Raw genomic sequence first — 20,329 nt, forward strand, 5'->3', positions numbered from 1 at the left:
AATTTTGAGGAAGAAACATATAATATTTTCTTAGATTTTAATATTTATTTCAAAGAAGTTCCACATATATTTTAAAAGGAATAAAAGTAAGTTTAGCTATTTTTAAATTTCACCCTAGAACTGAATAGAATCCATAAGCCAGATCAAGGTTTTCTTCCTATTATTAAACTAAAGTTTTAATATATTGCAACTACTGAAAGTAATTTTGTGTGCACAAGTATAATAATGAGAAAAATGCTAAATAATTTCTAATTTTTTCTAGCATGTTCTATAAAGTTTGTACAGAAACAATAAATAACATAAAGTGTTGGTTGGCACAATCTTTTATTTTGCCAATATCATAATACGCTCCATTCATAATTATCTACACTAGAACAAAGATACTGTTTGTATTAATTTCAATGCTATTTTATTTTAATTAAAAAAAAAAAGATTTTGAGATAACCTAGCTAGTGGAAAATCCCATGGACGGAGGAGTCTGTTAGGCTGCAGTCCATGGGGTCGCTAAGAGTCGGACACGACTGAGCAACTTCACTTTCACTTTTCACTTTCATGCATTGGAGAAGAAAATGGCAACCCACTCCAGTGTTCTTGCCTGGAGAATCCCAGGGACGGGGGAGCCTGGTGGGCTGCCGTCTATGGGGTCACATAGACTTGAACACGACTGAAGTGACTTAGCATAGCACAGCTAGGATGAATACTGTAGAAGTAAAAGGGGAATTCCCCTAGAAGTTTTCCTTTGGTTAAAATAATGTTTTTCATTAATCAATTTAATGAACAAGTTGAAGCATTCATTTCCTCTTTTTTTTTTTTTGTAGTGACATTTTGGTTTAAGAGACAACAATGTTTTAACATATTGTCAAGTGCACTTACATTTTTCAATTAGTTTCTAAGCAAAAAGTGTCCCTTATAAAGCAACTAGAAACTGAAGAATATATTGAGTGGTAATCAGCTGAGAAAATTTGACTTATACAACCTGCAGTTAAAGACAATTATAACTGCTTTAATGCAAAATGTGTAAGGTTGGGAGAATCAAACTGTAATATTTTGATCCATGCCTGGCGCATCCTCCCAAGCACAGCTCCTAACTGAGATGACAAAAGAAGTGCATAAAATGAAATAACCACCCAGGCTGATAATAGGAGGCTGGAGAAAGCCGGCCTGATACTGTGTTTAAAGATAAAAAAGGACATGCAGTATCTATTTTAAATGAGATAAGTGTGATTCATATATCTTGCAGGGACAGAGATAACTTTGTTCCTTTAATCATGATTATTTATTACTTAAAGCTTAGTCTCTTTCACACCTAAACCTTCCAGAGCAAACCTTAGGACTCAGTTCTTATGAACAGAGAGAGTTGTCATTCTTACCAGTAAGCCTACTAAATAATACTACTATAAGCTTCAGACTTCACACAGCAGATAAGTTTGTCTCCCCTGACATGAGTACATTAATCCACTGAATCAATTTACTTAAGCTGTGCTGTGGAGCAATGTGGCCCCGATTTAACTGAGCTTAAAAGCACTTTCAACTTTTGAGTCACAGCTCCACGTACAAGGCAGGCCCACAGTACCCTTCATAAGTTCTATTTTGACCTTTTACAACTATGTGAGAAATATTTCTGTTAGTCATGATACTCTAACATCAAAAAGGATCTTAAAATAATGAATTTAAGCTATTTTAGAAAATCAGACTCCTGAGTAAAATAGGATGGAACACCTGACTAGATTCTGCAGAAAAATTTACTTGCTTTAATATTTATAAAATTCTTTAGATTTTTCTAAATTTTTTAAGGAATTTGATTAGAAAATATTTTAATTTTTAAAATATTTTAGCAAAAAACAGTTTTAAAATAGCTGCTGGCTTCAGAGTTTACAGTATAAAGGTTATCAAATGTCATACAGGAAAATGGCACATTTGCATTATTCAATATGCAGTCAAAGCTAACTGTAACAACCAAAGCAGGATACAAAAGAAGTTGCAACATGTTACTAAATTTTACTCAAAATTTAAAAATTTTATAGGTACGCATGGTGAACTGTCGTCCCAAGTTCTGGGAAGAAAAATTTTCCTCTACCTGTCTAGATTCTTCTGGCTGGCTTACAAATTATGTTGACAGGAGGCAGCTTAACAGGAGAAAGTCAAATAAAAGATTAATAATATGTATGCATGGGAGAAATCCAATAAAACTGAGTCTTGTCAAAATGGCCAAAACTCCCCCTTTAAAAACAATTTTCAGCTAAAGACAAAGCAGGATGTTGGGGAAAGTGATTTGGGACTTCAGAGGGGATGAAGCCAACTGAGATGGAGATAGAAAAGCAAATGTTTGGAATACAGAGACAGTGGGATTCAGAGGAATTTTAACAGACTGCGAAGTGCCTCCTCACCAAACACACCTAGTTCATGCTATTGTCCGTGGGCACAGTACCCTTCATGGGGTAGCTTCTTTATCTGCACTTTTCTAGGAAGTTAGGGGAAAGATCAAAGTTTTCCAAGTTTTCCAAGCCTTAAAAATAACCTACATTAATCCTCATACCAAAGAGACACATTTTAGGGTGGCAAGTTTTGCTTCCCGACAATACTAAGCTGTCTGTTTATTAACACTCTCGTCCCACTTCACAAAATCTATTAAAAACAAAACCTCAAACCTCTTCCTCATTTCTTCTTTTTAAAACTTCTGAATCCTACAGACCTTCCCTCAAACTTATCATCGATGTCATCACCATTTTTGCTCTTCCATATCTCTGTTCAGAGATGTTTTCACTCAGATCACCACTCTTTGCTTCATTCATCCTAACAAGTCATTCATTATCATGAACCTGTTTACTTGGGACGTGAATTACTTGTCTTTACTGTGACTTCTTACCTTTTAGTGACACAGAGGATCATTCCTGGCATATCTGTTGTTTTAAGAGGAAACCCTGTGGGAGGATGTCAGCATTGATATAATGGGGCAAATAATATGGATTCTTGAGGTCAGTGTCCTTGGCTAAGGTGTGGCGCTTTTAAATATTTTATCTTTCTTCCCTAATATATGCAAAATCTCAAAGAGTATATTATTCATAAAAGTAAGGAAATATTCAACAAATATGAAACTGAATACCTCCAGAGAAACCCTCACTGAAGTGAATTTGTTTCAGTCATAAGGAAAGAAATCATTTGTAAATGATAAAGATGATCTCTAAAAGATCCTAAAATTCATTTTTGTATGCTCAGTCAATAAAAGCAGGATATTTTCAAAAATTTGCCCAGCCTGTTTTCTGATTTTTAAAAAGTTTAATCAGGGCTCAGAGATAAGTATATCTGAAGTAGGTGTAAGAGTAAGTAATATATTTTAACTAACAGAGGGCTATCAGCAATCTAAAGGAAGCTAGGAAAATTTTACATTTCTTTTGAAAAAAAAAGTTCATCATGGATGTTACTACTCATGAGCTCTCTAGATGTCTAATATCTCTATAGAATCTCTCATAAGGTCTATTCTCAAAATTTCTGATTGTACTTCTAAACTTCAGGTCTTATAATAAGTACAACTTTGACTTCCAAAATACATTTTGCCTCAGGATGCTAGACTCTATAAATATGGATATGTAATTTATCTTTCAAGTGACTCAAAGGAGGAAACAGAGAACAGAAGTGAGTGATAAGGGCAAGCAGCCTTCTCTTCACTCCAGTGTTTTTGCTATTTATTCCCCAGTCATCTATGTCAGTATCATTCACAAGGTGGAAGTGGTCTGCAGTTTTGCTCCGACATGCATTCACTCAGATTTAAGTTGGATTAAGTTTTCTAACAGTATCTCTTTTAGTTTATTATAATATTACCTATTATTTAGTAGGTCCTTAGTATATAGCAAAAATATTTAAACATATCAATCACATTATTATTGCATTGAATTTGATTCCAAAGAAGTAACCCTCTGAGGTAAGTTTAATATCTCCATTTTATAGATATGGTAACTGAGGTTTAGAAAAATTAAATCACTTTCTCATGCTAGAAAGTGGAAACAACTGAGATTTTTATCATCTGGCTGACTATAAATCCAGTGTCCTTGTCCCCTAAACTGCTGTGCAATATGGTATACAGGAAACAGTATTATTCTTAGGTTCAGGACATTTAGGTTGAAATCTCAGGTATTACCTGTGTAAATTTAACAACTCTCTTAAATATTTCCTCTGTTTACATTTCCCCGATTGTGGAATGAGGTTAATGATAATTGACTTCTTTAAATAATAGAAATATTATGAAAATAAATTTTAAAATGGAAATATTTTATAAACTATAAAAATCCATGCAAATGAATACTATTCTAAAATTTGAGTCTGCATGTATCAGATATAAGTAAATGTTTCTGGAATTTAAATTTGATAGTTTCTGTGGAGTAGGCACAGTGACCATTAAGCCAATTTTACATTATTATAGTGAGCTTAATTTCCACACTAGAAAATTAGGTGAATTAAATAATTTGATAACATGAGCTATGGCTTGATAGCTGTCTTACTAAAGACTCCCTACCACCCCAACTTGGTGGCAAGTAACAAAACTAGTTCAAATGTATTAGAATATTGCATTTATTAAGGTCCCCAAAGAAAGAAGTACATTTGGACATCAGGAAGACCAGAGAACAAGGAAGCAAAAATGGTCAAAATCTTTCTCTCTCCAATTATCCTTTGCCTCTGCATGGCTGATTTATTTTTCGGTGTCACTGAGGACTGGTTATTTCTCCTTCTCATTAATAGACATGGCTCCAAAACAGACATCTCAACTAAGTTTAATCTCTCTTTAAGTTTCTGACATGGTGTAACCAGCACCTGTCGATCCCAAGTTCAAATTCTCTAGAAAGAGAATCTGATTGGCCCAGCCTGGATTAATTATCTATTATAGGACTTCTTAACCTTTGGTGTTATTAACATTGTCTGCTGAATAATTATTCTTTGCTTGGGACATGTAGAGTGAGGTTCTCCTGTATTTTTAGGATGCCATTAAAACATTTTGTTCACTATCACAGTGAATGCATTTCACACAGTAATCCAATATTACTTTAGAATCCTGCTTAAAATTCTTGCCAAAACATTGCTGCCATAAAACATTGCTTTTCTTAAATAACTTAAGTCTACACTTTCATCCAACAGTATTAGAAACTTCCACAATATCTAATATTTGTATGTTCAAATTTTTAAATAATATTTTCTGTGTTTTCTATGCTAAAAAAAGAAATACATTTCAAATAGCCTCCATACTCTTTTCCATTGATTATTTCAGCTGTTGTTATTACAGCAGGAAGAATAATTTTTTACCATTTATATGGAGCATTTTGTGTTTTCTTTTAAAAGAAAACATTTGTCCTTAAGATTAGCAAAAGTTCAGTGCTGATTTAAGCATCACAACTTTAAGAATGTTAAAACATTAGATATTTGTCTTTATGTTCAGTATACTTTGTTTTTAAATATCTTAAAATATTTAAGATATCATCCTCATATTTATCTTAGTAACTAATACAAAAATAGTATACACTAAGGGCAAGATACATTGTGTTTAACAGTGAATCTATATTTATAATTCACACAGTTCTTATCTCTGTGCCAAGAACAGAGTGCGTACACAGTATCCTTTTCATTTTTTCTTTCTCCAGTGAATGGATAGTCAGGTTACTATTTGGGAAAAGCACTGAAATAGTCAGTTAACCTGAAATTCAGTTAATTATCATTTTGTATACATTTGGATTTCCTACTTCCTCTGATGTACAGACTCTGAAGTCATTGTTAATATCACCACATGTGTGCTGTATCATTAATCCAGAAACCACATAGAAATATAAGAAATGATTATATGTTTCACTTGAAAACAATTAAATTAGGCAGGTTACTTACATAGAAACTAGTCTACCACACAGAAGCAAAGCTCATTTTCAGGTTTCTGATAACCAGAAGCATGAAAAGCTTCAATTATTAAAATTACTTGACCATTTCAAGCCTATGTTTTCTACACAGTGTTGAACACTTACAAGTCTGGCAATGATTCTCTGTGGGTCCCCAGCATCGGCCAGTACAGGACTTATGGCAACGTCCGCCTGTAGAATAGGAAAAAGCATGTGTGTATTATAATCTTTAATCTTTCACTCTGACTAGGAGCTAACATCTCAAAGGAAATATTCCTACTTCTTTATGAGGATTTTTATGTCATACTAGAGTTGAAACATAGCTCATAAAATGCCCACTTAAGTAGCAAAATTTGAATGTCAAATACATATGAAGCAGAGAAATACAATCTCTTGATATTCAAAATCCTCTCACCATTTTACAAGAAAAGGAAATACATGACTTTGTGAATGCTCCTGTATAGTCAGAAGTATTTACATGAAATAAGCTTTACTTCGACTACTGAATATTTTTATTCTACTGATCTATTCTACTTGATATAAATTCAAAAGTTCACAGCCCACTAATATCAACAGACATTAAGGATTAAATCAATATTTTAAAAAAATTGGAGTCTATGAAAACAAAAATATATTACAAACATAAGATAAACCTTCAGAACAAAGGTTGTTTACATAATTTAGAGTATCTCTTTTTGTCAAAGGTCTTTTATATCTTTAAAAAATTATTGAAATATAGCGGATTTACAATGTTGTATTAGTTTCAGGTATACAGAAAAGAGATTCAGTTGTACAAATATGTGTGTATGTATTTTACATTCTCTTTCATCACAAGTTTTTACAAGATTTGAGTATCACTTTTACACTATACAGAAAGTTCTGGCTTGTTATATGTTTTTTATATAGTAGTGTGTTCATTTTCCCACTCCACTACTCTTGCCTGGAAAATCCCATGGACGGAAGGGCCTGGTGGGCTGCAGTCCATGGGGTCGCTAAGAGTCGGACACAACTGAGCGACTTCACTTTCACTTTTCACTTTCACGCATTGGAGAAGGAAATGGCAACCCACTCCAGTGTTCTTGCCTGGAGAATCCCAGGGACTGCAGAGCCTGGTGGGCTGCCGTCTATGGGGTCGCACAGAGTCGGACACAACTGAAGTGACTTAGCAGCAGCAGCAGCAGTGTATATTTTAATACCAAACTCCTAATTTATCCCTCCCCCTTCCCCTTTGGTTCAGGATGCACTTTGTCAGCACATCAGTTTGCACTTTGTCTTTTTAAAACTTTTTCTTGAGGTATAATTAATGTACAGTATTAATAAGTTTCAGGTGTATGTCACAATGATTCACAATTTTTAAAGGTTATTTTCTGTTTATAGTTATGAAACGATATTAGCTATATCCCTGTGGAGGAGGACATTCAGAGGTTGTGTCTGAGTTGACCTGTAAGCTGAACCTGGGTGATCAGGAGCTTCTCACCTGCTCCCCTGTCCTTGAAATGTATGTCCCTCTGACTATTCTCATGAGAGCAGCTGTTTCAAGGACATAGCCTTGAGAGAGAAAGGTGTTGTTGAGACCATCTGGACTGAGTAAGTGACCAAATTTAGTTAAGACCTTGATGCAAACTTTTAAGACTCTGACAGGCGGATGCTGAAATCTACTTATCTTGCTGCTGCCCAAGACAAGTCTCATACATAAGTCCCTTAGCTTATGAAACTTGTCACCTACAAATCTGGTGTGGGCTGCCTCTTTCTTCCATCTCTCCTTGCCCTTTATGTACCAGTGCCAATTTGCAAACCAACACCTTTATATAAATATTTCAAGCATTGAAAAGAATTAGTTTATTTTGGAAAGTTTAATTTCAATTATTTTTCTAATATCCTCTTCTAAAACTTTTATTGATACTACTTTCTTTCTCAAATATCAGCCCTTATTTCCTGTGGCCTCATTTTCCTTTTAATGATGATGCTACTATGGGTACTGGTCTCAGTGAAAAAAGCTGTCCCACAGAGAAATTCCCTACAATCACAACAAAAGAATATTAGCTAGAAGAAATCATGTATAATGATTTTCCTTGAAGTTTGCTGTTGAATTTCATAGGTTCACTCCAAACTTTTGTGAGTACAAGGATATGGAATGGGCTTATCTTTAGGGAAAAGTGGACATGAAAATTTATCAAAGATAAAAGCTTTTCTATAACACTGCTGCTGCTGCTGCTAAGTCGCTTCAGTCATGTCCGACTCTGTGCGACCCCATAGACGGCAGCCCACCAGGCTCCCCCATCCCTGGAATTCTCCAGGCAAGAACGCTGGAGTGGGTTGCCATTTCCTTCTCCAATGCATGAAAGTGAAAAGTGAAAGCGAAGTCGCTCAGTCGGGTCCGACTCTTAGCGACCCCATGGACTGCAGCCTACCAGGCTCCTTCATCCATGGGATTTTCCAGGCAAGAGTACTGGAGTGGGGTGCCATTGCCTTCTCCTTTCTATAACACACTGTCTATTAAACCTTTATTGTTAATTTTCTAATATAAATTGTGAATGGCTATATGCCTATTCAAGCTGTTCATTTTAACATAGCTAACTACATTGTAAAAATTATGGAATAAGGTTATATCAAAGGTTTCCATCTTTCCTTGACCCACAGTTTTTTTTTGTTTTTGTTTTTTTTATTTGAAATCTTTTACTAGTTTTATTTTTTTTTTTCTGAACTTTAAGAACTTTTTTTTTTTTTAATTTTATTTTATTTTTAAACACAGTTTTTAACACTTCCTTTAATTTTTATTTCTTTTTGGATGTGGAAGTTCTTACAACTGGGGCATTTTTGTTTGTTTGTTTGTTCTTGTGTCTCTTTGTGAGACTGTATGGACCTAGCATGTTAAAGGCTTCCGCAGGTAAGGGACAGATTCAGCAGATACCTTTCAAAGGCTGAACCTCAGACCTACTGGTCTACTCTTCCACAGGTGAATAGCACTATTTTCAAATTAATATAACACTTAAGCTCAATCCCAGCCACACTCTTAACAGTATCAAGATCCTGGCCCCAATGGAGTTTATTTAAAGCAATTCTGCTTGTGAAGCGCTGCTACTGACATCACCAGCATATAATATCCCGTCACTCTGCCATCTGTTTATTTAAATCCAAACACATTATAACTACATAATGCAAGCTCATTCTAGCTGACAGGAAAAGAACTCCATCTGGCCTGAACAATATAACTTTAATCAGTGATAATGATAATTATTATTAAAAACTGACTGGAGTTCTTTTGTATAAAGCTAATAAATCTAAATTGATTTATACCAGCAGAAATTAGAAAGGACTGTGAGACAAAATGGAAAGCATTGTAAACTTTTTCTGAGTACAAACTTTTTTGAGAAAGTGGTTTAAAATGTTAATGTCTTTCTTTAGATATGTTAAAATCCTTTAAATTGACCCATTAAGTAGTCTGTTAATTGTCTGAAGCAGAGGATGATCTATCCTTTAATCTATGACTTCTCTAATAGTGTTTGGTTCTAATAAAATATTTAGCTTTATTTATTGTGAATGAACAACTATCTGTAGCTGTTAAAATATGCTGAGTAACATTAGGCATGTTAAAATATTCAATGGATCCCCTTTAACTGGATTACATGTTTTTTATTCTTATTCTTTTAACTTATTCTTGCAGTTTCAATTTACCATTTCAAGGCCTACTCTCATATTTAATATAAAAGAAGTATTACTAGAAATTTTGTTTATGATTCTTATCAAAATGTGATGGCAAGACCCATTTAGTTGGGCATAAGTGATATAGTGCCTGACACACACAGAAGTATTAAATATTAATAATTTATCTATGATGTCTATGCGCTGTTAAGACATTTTATTTGGTAGTTTCCATTTTTCACTCATATTAAAACAAAAATATTAATCACTCCTAAAAGAGGAACCTAACAATGCTTCTTTTCCAAGGTTTTACTCAGACTTAGATTCCCTCCATCCCTTTTGGAAACCAAATGTAGGTGATCACTTTGCCCACACATTTCAAGTTCTATAATGATAAGTGTGCTGGAGACCGTGAATTGACTCTGCTGCTCCTGAATCAATGGCTGCTCCTTCTGCCCTGTCCTTATTTCACTGTTTCTAGATCTCTGAGCCTTTTGGTATCCATTCAGGCACTCAGCAGTTCAGCTTTTGGTTTTCAAAACTGTGTGATATTCAGCACTTGGGCTAACTTGGTTTGATTCTTGCAGGCAACTGAGTAATGTAGTTTTAGGGAGCATCCCAGGTGGCTCAGCGGTAAACAATCCTCCTGCCAAGGCAGGAGATGCAGGTTTGAGCTCTGGGTCAGGAAGATCTCCTGGAAAAGGAAATGGCAACCCACTTCAATATGCTTCCCTGGAGAATCCCATGGACAGAGAGGCCTGGTAGGGTACAGTCCATGGTGTCGCAAAGAGTCAGACACAAATTCGCAACATGATGCAGGTAGTTTTAGGGACTATTATGTCTAATATTTTTTAAAAATCTGTTTTTAGCTTTTTTCCCCCAACGTTTTTTCTGCCCAGAAATGTCTCCTTAGTAATTATTCATCCAGAACTGGGGGAAAAATTTCTGCTAACTTTTTTTTCCTATTTTCCTCTCATCCATCTATTTGTTAAGTATTTCTTGAATACCTTCTGTATCTGTGTATCAGGAGCTATGAGAAATATTGGAATTAAGCTGAAACAGACATGGTTACTATTCTAAGAAAATTCAGGCTTAATTCAGCATTATTATGAAGGGAGAAGGTTTTGGTTATGTTATATCTGATGTTCAGCCTCTATGTGTTTAAAAAAAGAAGTCAATATATCTGATTTTTTCAGTAGTCACTCCCCACCCCCGAGTTAGACAAAGCCAGGTTGTGGTGGATCATTCCCAGTGTAAAGCCTGGTAGCTCTGAAGTCCACTACATTCCTCATATATGATTTATCTACGTAACACCTAAAATGAGATCTGCCCAGAGCATTCCAGTAGAGAGAATAAACTTGGCCTCTTATTGTTTGTGTCCCAACAGAAATGCTAATACTTTAACTATGGCTTATTGTCTTACTCCAAACCTTCTTTCTGTCATCTATTCTCAGATGAGCAGTACCACCGGATGCCTGATTCCATGGGGAAAAGAAACTGAATATGTCAATAACATTTTAGTCTCACGTCATTTTATAAACTACTTCTCCAGTAGTTTGTTTTTAAAAGGACAGGAAAAAAGAGAAACTAGACACTAGCTTATGTAAATGGGTGAAACATTTAGGAGCACTGAGCCTTTGCCAATGTTATCAAAATCTGCCTATCTCCATGTTTCAATTAACTACATCATTTTTTTTCACTATTTATTGTAATAATTCTTTTAAAACTATTTGGAAAAATCCACTACTTAAAAATAAGAACCTGATGTTTCTATTCACTTTAGTGATAGCATAGTTATTTAAATTAATATTTCTATTTCCTGTCATTCTGACTATAAAACAAAAATTTTTAAAAACATTTCTGTCACTTTAAGAAATAATTAAAAATAAGTGCTGATTATTGCATATAAGTGTGATTCCAATTCACAGGCAATCACCTCTGTTTGTCAGTCCATTATTCGTCATGCTCATGCTCACACCCTGGAGGAGGAAATGGCAGCCCACTCCAGTATTCTTGCCTGGGAAATCCTATGGACAGATGAGCCTAGTGGGCTACAGTCCATGGGGTCGCACAGTCAGACACGACTGAAGTCACTGAGAAGTTAACAAATAGGACTAAATTTAATCTTTTATGCTTGTCCAGCAGATGGTACTAAAAATGTAGCTTTTGGATTCTTTTTTAGCAGCTAGAGTTCCTGAGCCACTTTGATAATTTTCAGTTCAGTTCGTTTAGTCACTCAGTTAGGTCCGACTCTTTGTGACCCCATGGACTGCAGTACTCCAGGCCTCCCTCTCCATCACCAACTCCTGGTGTTTACACAAATGCACGCCCATTGATAATTTTAAGAGTCATAAATTAATGTTGGAAATTTTGCTTGTTTGTGAAACTGCCTGACAGCAGGGACAGGATTTAATATGCACCTTTGTACTGCCTTATGCAAGTAATATGCTGGAACAGTTGAAGAGTTACCAAATATAAAGCCAATGGCAACCATAAAAGATTATATCCCCAAACTGCCCCTAGCTAAAAGATGATGCCGTTACATCCCTGGATTCTTCTTTCATTTCTTTTAAAAACTGCCATTCTTGACCTCTTAACACTACATTTACTGGAGAAAGAGTGAGAGAACAGTATCTTTTTTATGACCATATATTTCAAAAAAGGAAAGTGAAACATTTTTGAAAGTCTATGCTAAACCAGTTTCTTTTCTTGACCAGACCATAAAAAGGTGAATGAGTCAGTGCTCTGCCCTCAAGGAGCTTTCAAGGACCAGGAAATAGGCAGGAATATAGGCAAATAAATAGGATAATCAAAAACATGGGTATGCATAATGTAGAGAAAAAAAGATTTTAAAAAAGTATCTCCATAGCGGGTGGGCATTTCAGTTGGGCTTGGCTGTCTTGTTTGTCCAGCAGAAAAGGAGGAGGAGGGAGAGGAACTCCAGGCTGAATGGTTAACCTAAACAACGACACAGAGACATGGATGTGCACAACTCTTTGGGGCCATAATGAATACTTTATGGTCCCTTGAGCAATTTGCATAGAAATAGTTGTTGAAGTATAAGCTTATAAAGCATCTTAAAAGTCTTGGTTGATGTTTATTCTGCACAGGTGTTATGGTGTTGGTCAAGGTTTTTGAACTTTGAAAAGATGTGATTTGACTTGCAGGGTAGAAGAAGGTGTCAGGGTATGATTCCTAAAAGTTAGTGCTGACATGTGAGTAGCTTGTGCAAAATGCTGATTTTATAGTCTGCGATGAGGTATAGAAAGCCATTTTTAAAAAGCGATTCCAAGGATTCCAAGGATAATGTATCCACGACAACAAAGCATATAGATAAAAGTATAATACTTTGGCATATAATTCCAAACTCTACTAACATCATGGCCATATTTTGTGACAATTAGATCTGATCAGCTGCTTGGTAACTAAACGTACAGAATTAAACAATGTGAAAATCTAGCAATCTCTCATTTTCAGTGTTTACTCTGATTTGTGAATATATTTCCATTAATTTGCATTTTTGTTTCCCCCCGGAGTTCTAGAAAATACATAGCCTTTATTTTCAAATTTAAATAATTATAAATCACACTTATGATAGTAAAGTCACAAGATGATTCCAACAAATGATGTATAAGTAGGTTTTAATGATATTAATGTAATGTGAAATTGCTCTTTTTATCAGATGTTAATATTTCCCTTATTCTTATCTGACAGTTTTCACTGTCATGTGTTTATTTATCCTAACAATTTGCTCTATACTTTACATTTCCATATAGTTTTTTTTTTAAATTTTATTTTATTTTTAAACTTTACATAATTGTATTAGTTTTAATTCAATCTTCCTATCTTTATGATTTGAAAGCTAATTATTGAATGGAAACTTAATTATTATAGATTTTGCTCTTCAGAAAAAAATTGAACAGGTATATTCACTGACTAGAAAGACAAAGTTAAAAACTAAATATATATATATATGGAATTCTTCACCTTCCCTGGTGGCTCAGACAGTAAAGAATCTTCCTGTAATGCAGGAGACCTGGGTTCAATCCCTGGGTTGAGAAGATTCCTTGAAGAAGGGAATGGCAACCCATTCCAGCATTCTCGCCTGGAAAATCCCATGGACAGAGGAGCCTGGTGGGGTACAGTCCATGAGGTCACAAAGAATTGGACACAACTGAGTGACTAACACTTCACTTCACTTCACCTAGCAGCAAATTAAATCAAGACTTGATGTTTAATTGTTTTACTAATTACTGTATTGAAAAAGAAGTAAGTCGTGTCAACCTCATTAACATTTTTATAAGTAGCATCATGTTATTCATTTCAAGCAACCTAAGTCAAAGGATTGAGAGTAACATACCTATTATATGATCAAGAGTAATTTTTGACAAAAGGGTTGAAATATATCAAGTTCATTCTTCAACACTTCTATCCACCCTTTCTCCGTAAGTTCAACAACCTTGGACAAATCTATGACCACTAAAGCACACAGTTATCTCCAAGTCCATTACCATCTCAGAGAGGATTACAGAGGAATAGCTGATAGACTGACCAGTTAGTGTGGCACACAGAATTGCAAAGGTTTCATAATACTGAGCCTACTTAGCAAATTTTTGTTTCTTCTGAGGTCTTCTGTAAACACAGTCTAGCATAGGTATTATAATAGCAGAAACCCCAGGTACAAATCGGAGAAGGCAATGGCACCCCACTCCAGTACTCTTGCCTGGAAAATCCCATGGATGGAGGAGCTTGGTGGGGGTCGCTAAGAGTCAGACACGACTGAGCGACCTCACTTTCACTTTTCACTTTCATGCATTGGAGAAGGAAATGGCAACCCACTCCAGTGTTCTTGCCTGGGACTGCAGAGCCTGGTGGGCTGCAGTCTATGGGGTCGCACAGAGTCGGACATGACTGAAGCGACTTAGCGGCGGCAGCAGCAGCAGGTACAAATAGAAGCCTGGGGAAAGTGAGGTGGGAAAACTGATAAGAGTATCATTTTTCAAAACCGCTTTAAATCATACATGTTGAGTTCAGATGTTTCTATCTACAGAATCTAAGAGAATGGACTGATCTACACAAATTTCAGTGTCAAAGAGAAATTTGATGATAACTTATTTAGAACATAAGATTGTTACTTTTTTACATCCATAGCCTCATGTGATCTTAAGAGTGACTGACAGAAGTAATCTAATACATAATATGTCAAATGAATAGACTAAAGGAATTCTTTCTAAAGGAATTTAATTTCTCATTGAATGGAAAGGTCTGATACAATGCTATCTATGATACTACTATTCTGTATATTTTATATTTTCCCAGCATACCTTTAAACTTCTGTAGACTACTATAACCAACAGAGACAAACTTTAAAGAAAACCATAGTAAAGAAGTCAACATGTTCCCTTGATTTTTTATTTTTCTATGATTTTTGGAAAAGTCATACTATCAATAACAATGATGATTCACATCATAATACTTTTTTTAATTTCCTGAAAAACTGGAAGCTTTCATATTTGATAATGGCAAAGATTTCTATCAAATTAAGCAATTACAAAGCATCACTTATCCCTGTTCATAGCTGTGAATATAGAATAGAATTCTCCCTACTGAGGAACAGAATTAGTTCCAATCAATGTCAAATGTCATACTAAACATATAATAAGATGGAGTCTGAACTAAGGACATTACTAGCAGACTTAAAAGAATATATTTAGATATGTCTGCTATTTGCAATCAATAATAGTGATAATCAGTAGATTTATGAGCACTTATAATGAACCAGCCAGGGCAACCAAGAACATCCCAGAGCATCCTTCATCCTAGATAGAGTGTAGTCTATTTAGATATTCCCTTGGAGGTCTGCAGTGTCCAGCTTGATCAGCCTTATGTGGTTGAAATTTTTAGGAATGCTCTAAAAATTTTATGTATATTAACACAGTCAATCCTCATATAATTCTAATAGGTTAAATTCTCTAAAATTTACATATCCAGACCATGTGGAACCAGTTTTATGCTTGTAATTCTTTGTAAAATGTCTATATCTGTATGATTAGTAAAAGTTTGAATATTTACATGTCCAAAATTTAATCCCTGATCTTCCCACCCCCACCAAAAATTTATCCCTGTAAAGCCTTCTCCATCTCAGACAATAGCAGCACAACCTTTTCAGAGATGCGTTAGATTTTGAAGTCATTTTCAGAAACTCTTTTTCTGTCACATCCAGATCCAAATTCACTAGCATATCCAGTTGATTCTAACTTTAAAGTACATCTAAGTGTCCAATCATTTTCTACCACACATCACTAAACCACTATTATTTCTTGCTTGGATTAATGCAATAGCCTCCAAACTGGTGTCCTAGTTTCTGCTCGGGCTTCTTTACCATCTCTTCTCAATATATTAGCTTGTGTGGTGCTGTTTATTCACTAAATTGTGTCCAACTCTTTTGTGACCCCATGGACTGTAGCCTGCCAAACTCCTCTGTCTATAGGATTTCCCAGGCAAGAATACTGGAGTGGGTTGCCATTTCCTTCTCCAGGGGAGCTTCCTGACCCAGGATTCAAACCTGCATCTCCTGCATTGCAGGTGGATTCTTGCCACTGAGTCACATGATGGTCTTAGACCAGGTCAAATTCCAATAACTTCCCATTTTTCTCAAAGTAAAAGCCCAAGTTCCTTTTAATGGTCGTTGAGATCTGAGAATATTTGGTCCTCTCTTCCAGGCCTCCATAACCTTACCTCCTGCTATTCCCTTCCTGGTTCACTCCTCTCACTCTCACTCCTGCTGTTTCTAGAAGATAAACAAAGTGCATGACTCACTTAGAATTTTTATGCTTTTCTTCCCTGGACTTCTCTTTCTAAGATAGCTTGTAGTCAAATGGTTCACCTGCTCTCTTGTTTTTCCTAGATGCCACCTCTCAATGAGGTCTTCTCTTACCTACATTATTTATATTAAATATTTCAGATGGATTTTCTAGATTTTACTTCTAACACATGTTCAAATTCAAACTATTTAAAATTCAGAAAATATAAAATAAGAAGATAAATATCATCCATAAACTTTGCATTTGATGTTTTTCATTTTTTGCATTATATATATACTTATATATATAGTTTATAAATTAAAAAAATACTCTACATAGTTTTGTAATCTGCTATTTTCATAGCAGATATATTTCATATTTTATACTGTATATTTTAAAGTGACATTAAACAAATGTGATTTTTTTTTTTTTGGCTGTATTTATCTCCCATCATATGGACATACTATAATTCAATTAACCTTTTAGCTTTATGGAACACTTAGGGTATGTAGGCAGAGAAGGCAATGGCATCCCATTCCAGTACTCTTGCCTGGAAAATCCCATGGATGGAGGAGGCTAGTAGGCTGCAGTCCATGGGTCGCTAAGAGTCGGACACAACTGAGCGACTTCACTTTGACTTTTTACTTTCATGCATTGGAGAAGGAAATGGCAACCCACTCCAGTGTTCTTGCCTGGAAAATCCCAGGGATGGGGGAGCCTGGTGGGCTGCCGTCTATGGGGTTGCCAGAGTAGGACACGACTGAAGCGACTTAGCAACAGCAGCAGCAGCAGGGTATGTAGGAGATCAGTACATATATTTAAAAAAATACACATTAAAAGGATATCACTAATTTCCTGCCTTATTTTAAAGAAGATTTATAGAGGATGGAGGGATTTATGGAGGGATGATCTGGATATCAGAAAGAACTTACCTATGTCATTTTTTATATGCTTCTGGAAAACACTGATGGAATCTGACACTGATGTGTGGATCTGTAGATGCCTGGTGTATGTATCAGAAGACTTGATAAAACGATTGATGTCCTGGCGGGCCTAGATTTATGTGCTGGTTCTAGCAGTGTGTCAAAGGCCTCTGTACATACCTATCATATTGACCTTTTCATCACTGAGTTGGATAAAACAATGGAATATACTTGCTGTTTTTGAAAATGACACAAGTCTGGACAAAGCGGTGGTTGTTCACACATAGGATAAAAGTTAAGATTTTAAAAGCACTTGGAAGATAAAATGAGCCAAAAGTAACAATAAGAGATTTAATAGGATCAATGTAAATTCCTGCCATGTGCAGTTCTAAATCAGTATTTCATGTGAATATCAATAGATACACACATACACAGAGTCTATCTGGCATGGGACAGGGAAGAATTTCAATTCTCTCTCTGTTACTAGTGTGTCATTTCTTAGTTCCTTAGTTAGGTTAGTTAACTTCTCTATGTGTTCTTTTTTTTGCTTTTTGTACTTAACTGTTTATTTTACACATTAAAGCTTACACTGTGTTGTATAATTCAATCTAGATATCATCATCAACATCATCAACCTCACCACATCATCTACAATTTATTAAGCACTTTCTACATTCTAAATAGTAGACGGAGCGCTTTACACGTAGTATTTCATTTAATTTATACAATAGCATCATAAGTACTACTATTTGTTACATTTTATCCATAAGAAAACAGAAAGCACCCTTTACAATTTTTTTTCTTTTTTCTTTTTTTTTCTTTTTATTTATTTATTTTATTTTATTTTTAAACCTGAAACACTGTATTAGTTTTGCCAAACATCAAAACAAATCCACCACAGGTATACATGTGCTCCCCATCCTGAACCCTCCTCCCTCCACCTCCCCACACCATCCCTCTGGGTCATTCCAGTGCACCAGCCCCAAGCATCCAGTATCGTGCATTGAACCTGGACTGGGAACTCGTTTCATACATGATGTTACACATGTTTCAATGCCATTCTCCCAAATCTTCCCACCCTCTCCCTCTCCCACAGAGTCCATAAGACTGTTCTATACATCAGTGTCTCTTTTGCTGTCTCGTACACAGGGTTATTGTTACCATCTTTCTAAATGGCATATATATGCGTTAGTATACTGTATTGGTGTTTTTCTTTCTGGCTTACTTCACTCTGTATAATCGGCTCCAGTTTCATCCACCTCATTAGAACTCATTCAAATGTGTTCTTTTTAATGGCTGAGTAGTACTCCATTGTGTATATGTACCACCACTTTCTTATCCATTCATCTGCTGATGGACATCTAGGTTGCTTCCATGTCCTGGCTATTATAAACAGTGCTGCGATGAACATTGGGGTACACGTGTCTCTTTCCCTTCTGGTTTCCTCAGTGTGTATGCCCAGCAGTGGGATTGCTGGATCATAAGGCAGTTCTATTTTCAGTTTATTAAGGAATCTCCACACTGTTCTCCATAGTGGCTGTACTAGTTTGCATTCCCACCAACAGTGTAAGAGGGTTCCTTTTTCTCCGCACCCTCTCCAGCATTTATTACTTGTAGACTTTTGGATCGCAGCCATCCTGACTGGTGTGAAATGGTACCTCATAGTGGTTTTGATTTGCATTTCTCTGATAATGAGTGATGTTGAGCATCTTTTCATGTGTTTGTTAGCCATCTGTATGTCTTCTTTGGAGAAATGTCTGTTTAGTTCTTTGGCCCATTTTTTGATTGGGTCATTTATTTTTCTGGAGTTGAGCTGTAGGAGTTGCTTGTATATTTTTGAGATTAGTTCTTTGTCAGTTGCTTCATTTGCTATTATTTTCTCCCATTCTAAAGCCTGTCTTTTCACCTTGCTAATAGTTTCCTTTGATGTGCAGAAGCTTTTAAGGTTAATTAGGTCCCATTTGTTTATTTTTGCTTTTATTTCCAATATTCTGGGAGGTGGGTCATAGAGGATCCTGCTGTGATGTATGTCAGAGAGTGTTTTGCCTATGTTCTCCTCTAGGAGTTTTATAGTTTCTGGTCTTACTTTTAGATCTTTAATCCATTTTGAGTTTATTTTTGTGTATGGTGTTAGAAAGTGATCTAGTTTCATTCTTTTACAAGTGGTTGACCAGATTTCCCAGCACCACTTGTTAAAGAGATTGTCTTTAATCCATTGTATATTCTTGCCTCCTTTGTCAAATTTAAGGTGTCCATATGTGCGTAGATTTATCTCTGGTCTTTCTATTTTGTTCCATTGATCTATATTTCTGTCTTTGTGCCAGTACCATACTGTCTTGATGACTGTGGCTTTGTAGTAGAGCCTGAAGTCAGGTAGGTTGATTCCTCCAGTTCCATTCTTCTTTCTCAAGATAGCTTTGGCTATTCGAGTTTTTTTTGTATTTAAATGGAAGAAGATATTAGTTCCTTGATAGCATGTCACTTAGTGTGTTTGTGTCAAAATTTTTTGTTCCTGTCTATTTTTAAATTTCTAATTGAAATTTACTTTGATTCTACTATTTATTTATTGATTCAACTGTAAATGGCAATAAAATGATTGTCAAACATAAATATATTTTAGCAATTATTATGACAGCATTTTTTGTAACAGAAAATTATAGCCCACAGTTTAGAGAAGATAGAATACTGAAAAATCTATTATTCAAAAGTACTATTGTACATACAACCAGTTTACTATATTGTCATTTACTGCACTCTGTTCCTATAACTCCTGCTAAAATGCTGAAAACATAAGCTCTGACGTCATTTTCTTTGGGATGCAAATAGGAAAAGGAGTACGTCAAGGCTGTATATTGTCACCCTGTTTATTTAACTTATATGCAGAGTACATCATGAGAAATGCTGGGCTGGAAGAAGCACAAGCTGGAATCAAGATTGAAGGGAGAAATATCAATAAACTCAGATGACACCACCCTTATGGCAGAAAGTGAAAAAGAACTAAAAAGCCTCTTGATGAAAGTGAAAGAGGAGAGTGAAAAAGTTGGCTTAAAGCTCAACATTCAGAAAACTTAAGATCATGGCATCCGGT

At 35.4% G+C, this 20,329-nt stretch overlaps 1 protein-coding gene across 4 annotated transcripts in view; it reads right to left on the reverse strand.

Annotated features, from left to right (window-relative positions):
- The window catches only part of ERBB4 (erb-b2 receptor tyrosine kinase 4), a 1,293,114-nt gene that overhangs the window by 365,703 nt on the left and 907,082 nt on the right, over window positions 1-20,329 (reverse strand). For all 4 annotated transcript variants that reach the window (XM_055573359.1, XM_055573357.1, XM_055573360.1 and 1 more), the window contains exon 5: window positions 6,000-6,065. In XM_055573359.1, coding sequence (XP_055429334.1) covers window positions 6,000-6,065 — 66 coding nt within the window. The remainder of the gene's footprint in view (window positions 1-5,999; window positions 6,066-20,329) is intronic.

The sequence above is a fragment of the Bubalus kerabau genome, chromosome 3 (assembly GCF_029407905.1).
Source record: "Bubalus kerabau isolate K-KA32 ecotype Philippines breed swamp buffalo chromosome 3, PCC_UOA_SB_1v2, whole genome shotgun sequence".
Lineage (NCBI taxonomy): Eukaryota > Metazoa > Chordata > Mammalia > Artiodactyla > Bovidae > Bubalus > Bubalus kerabau.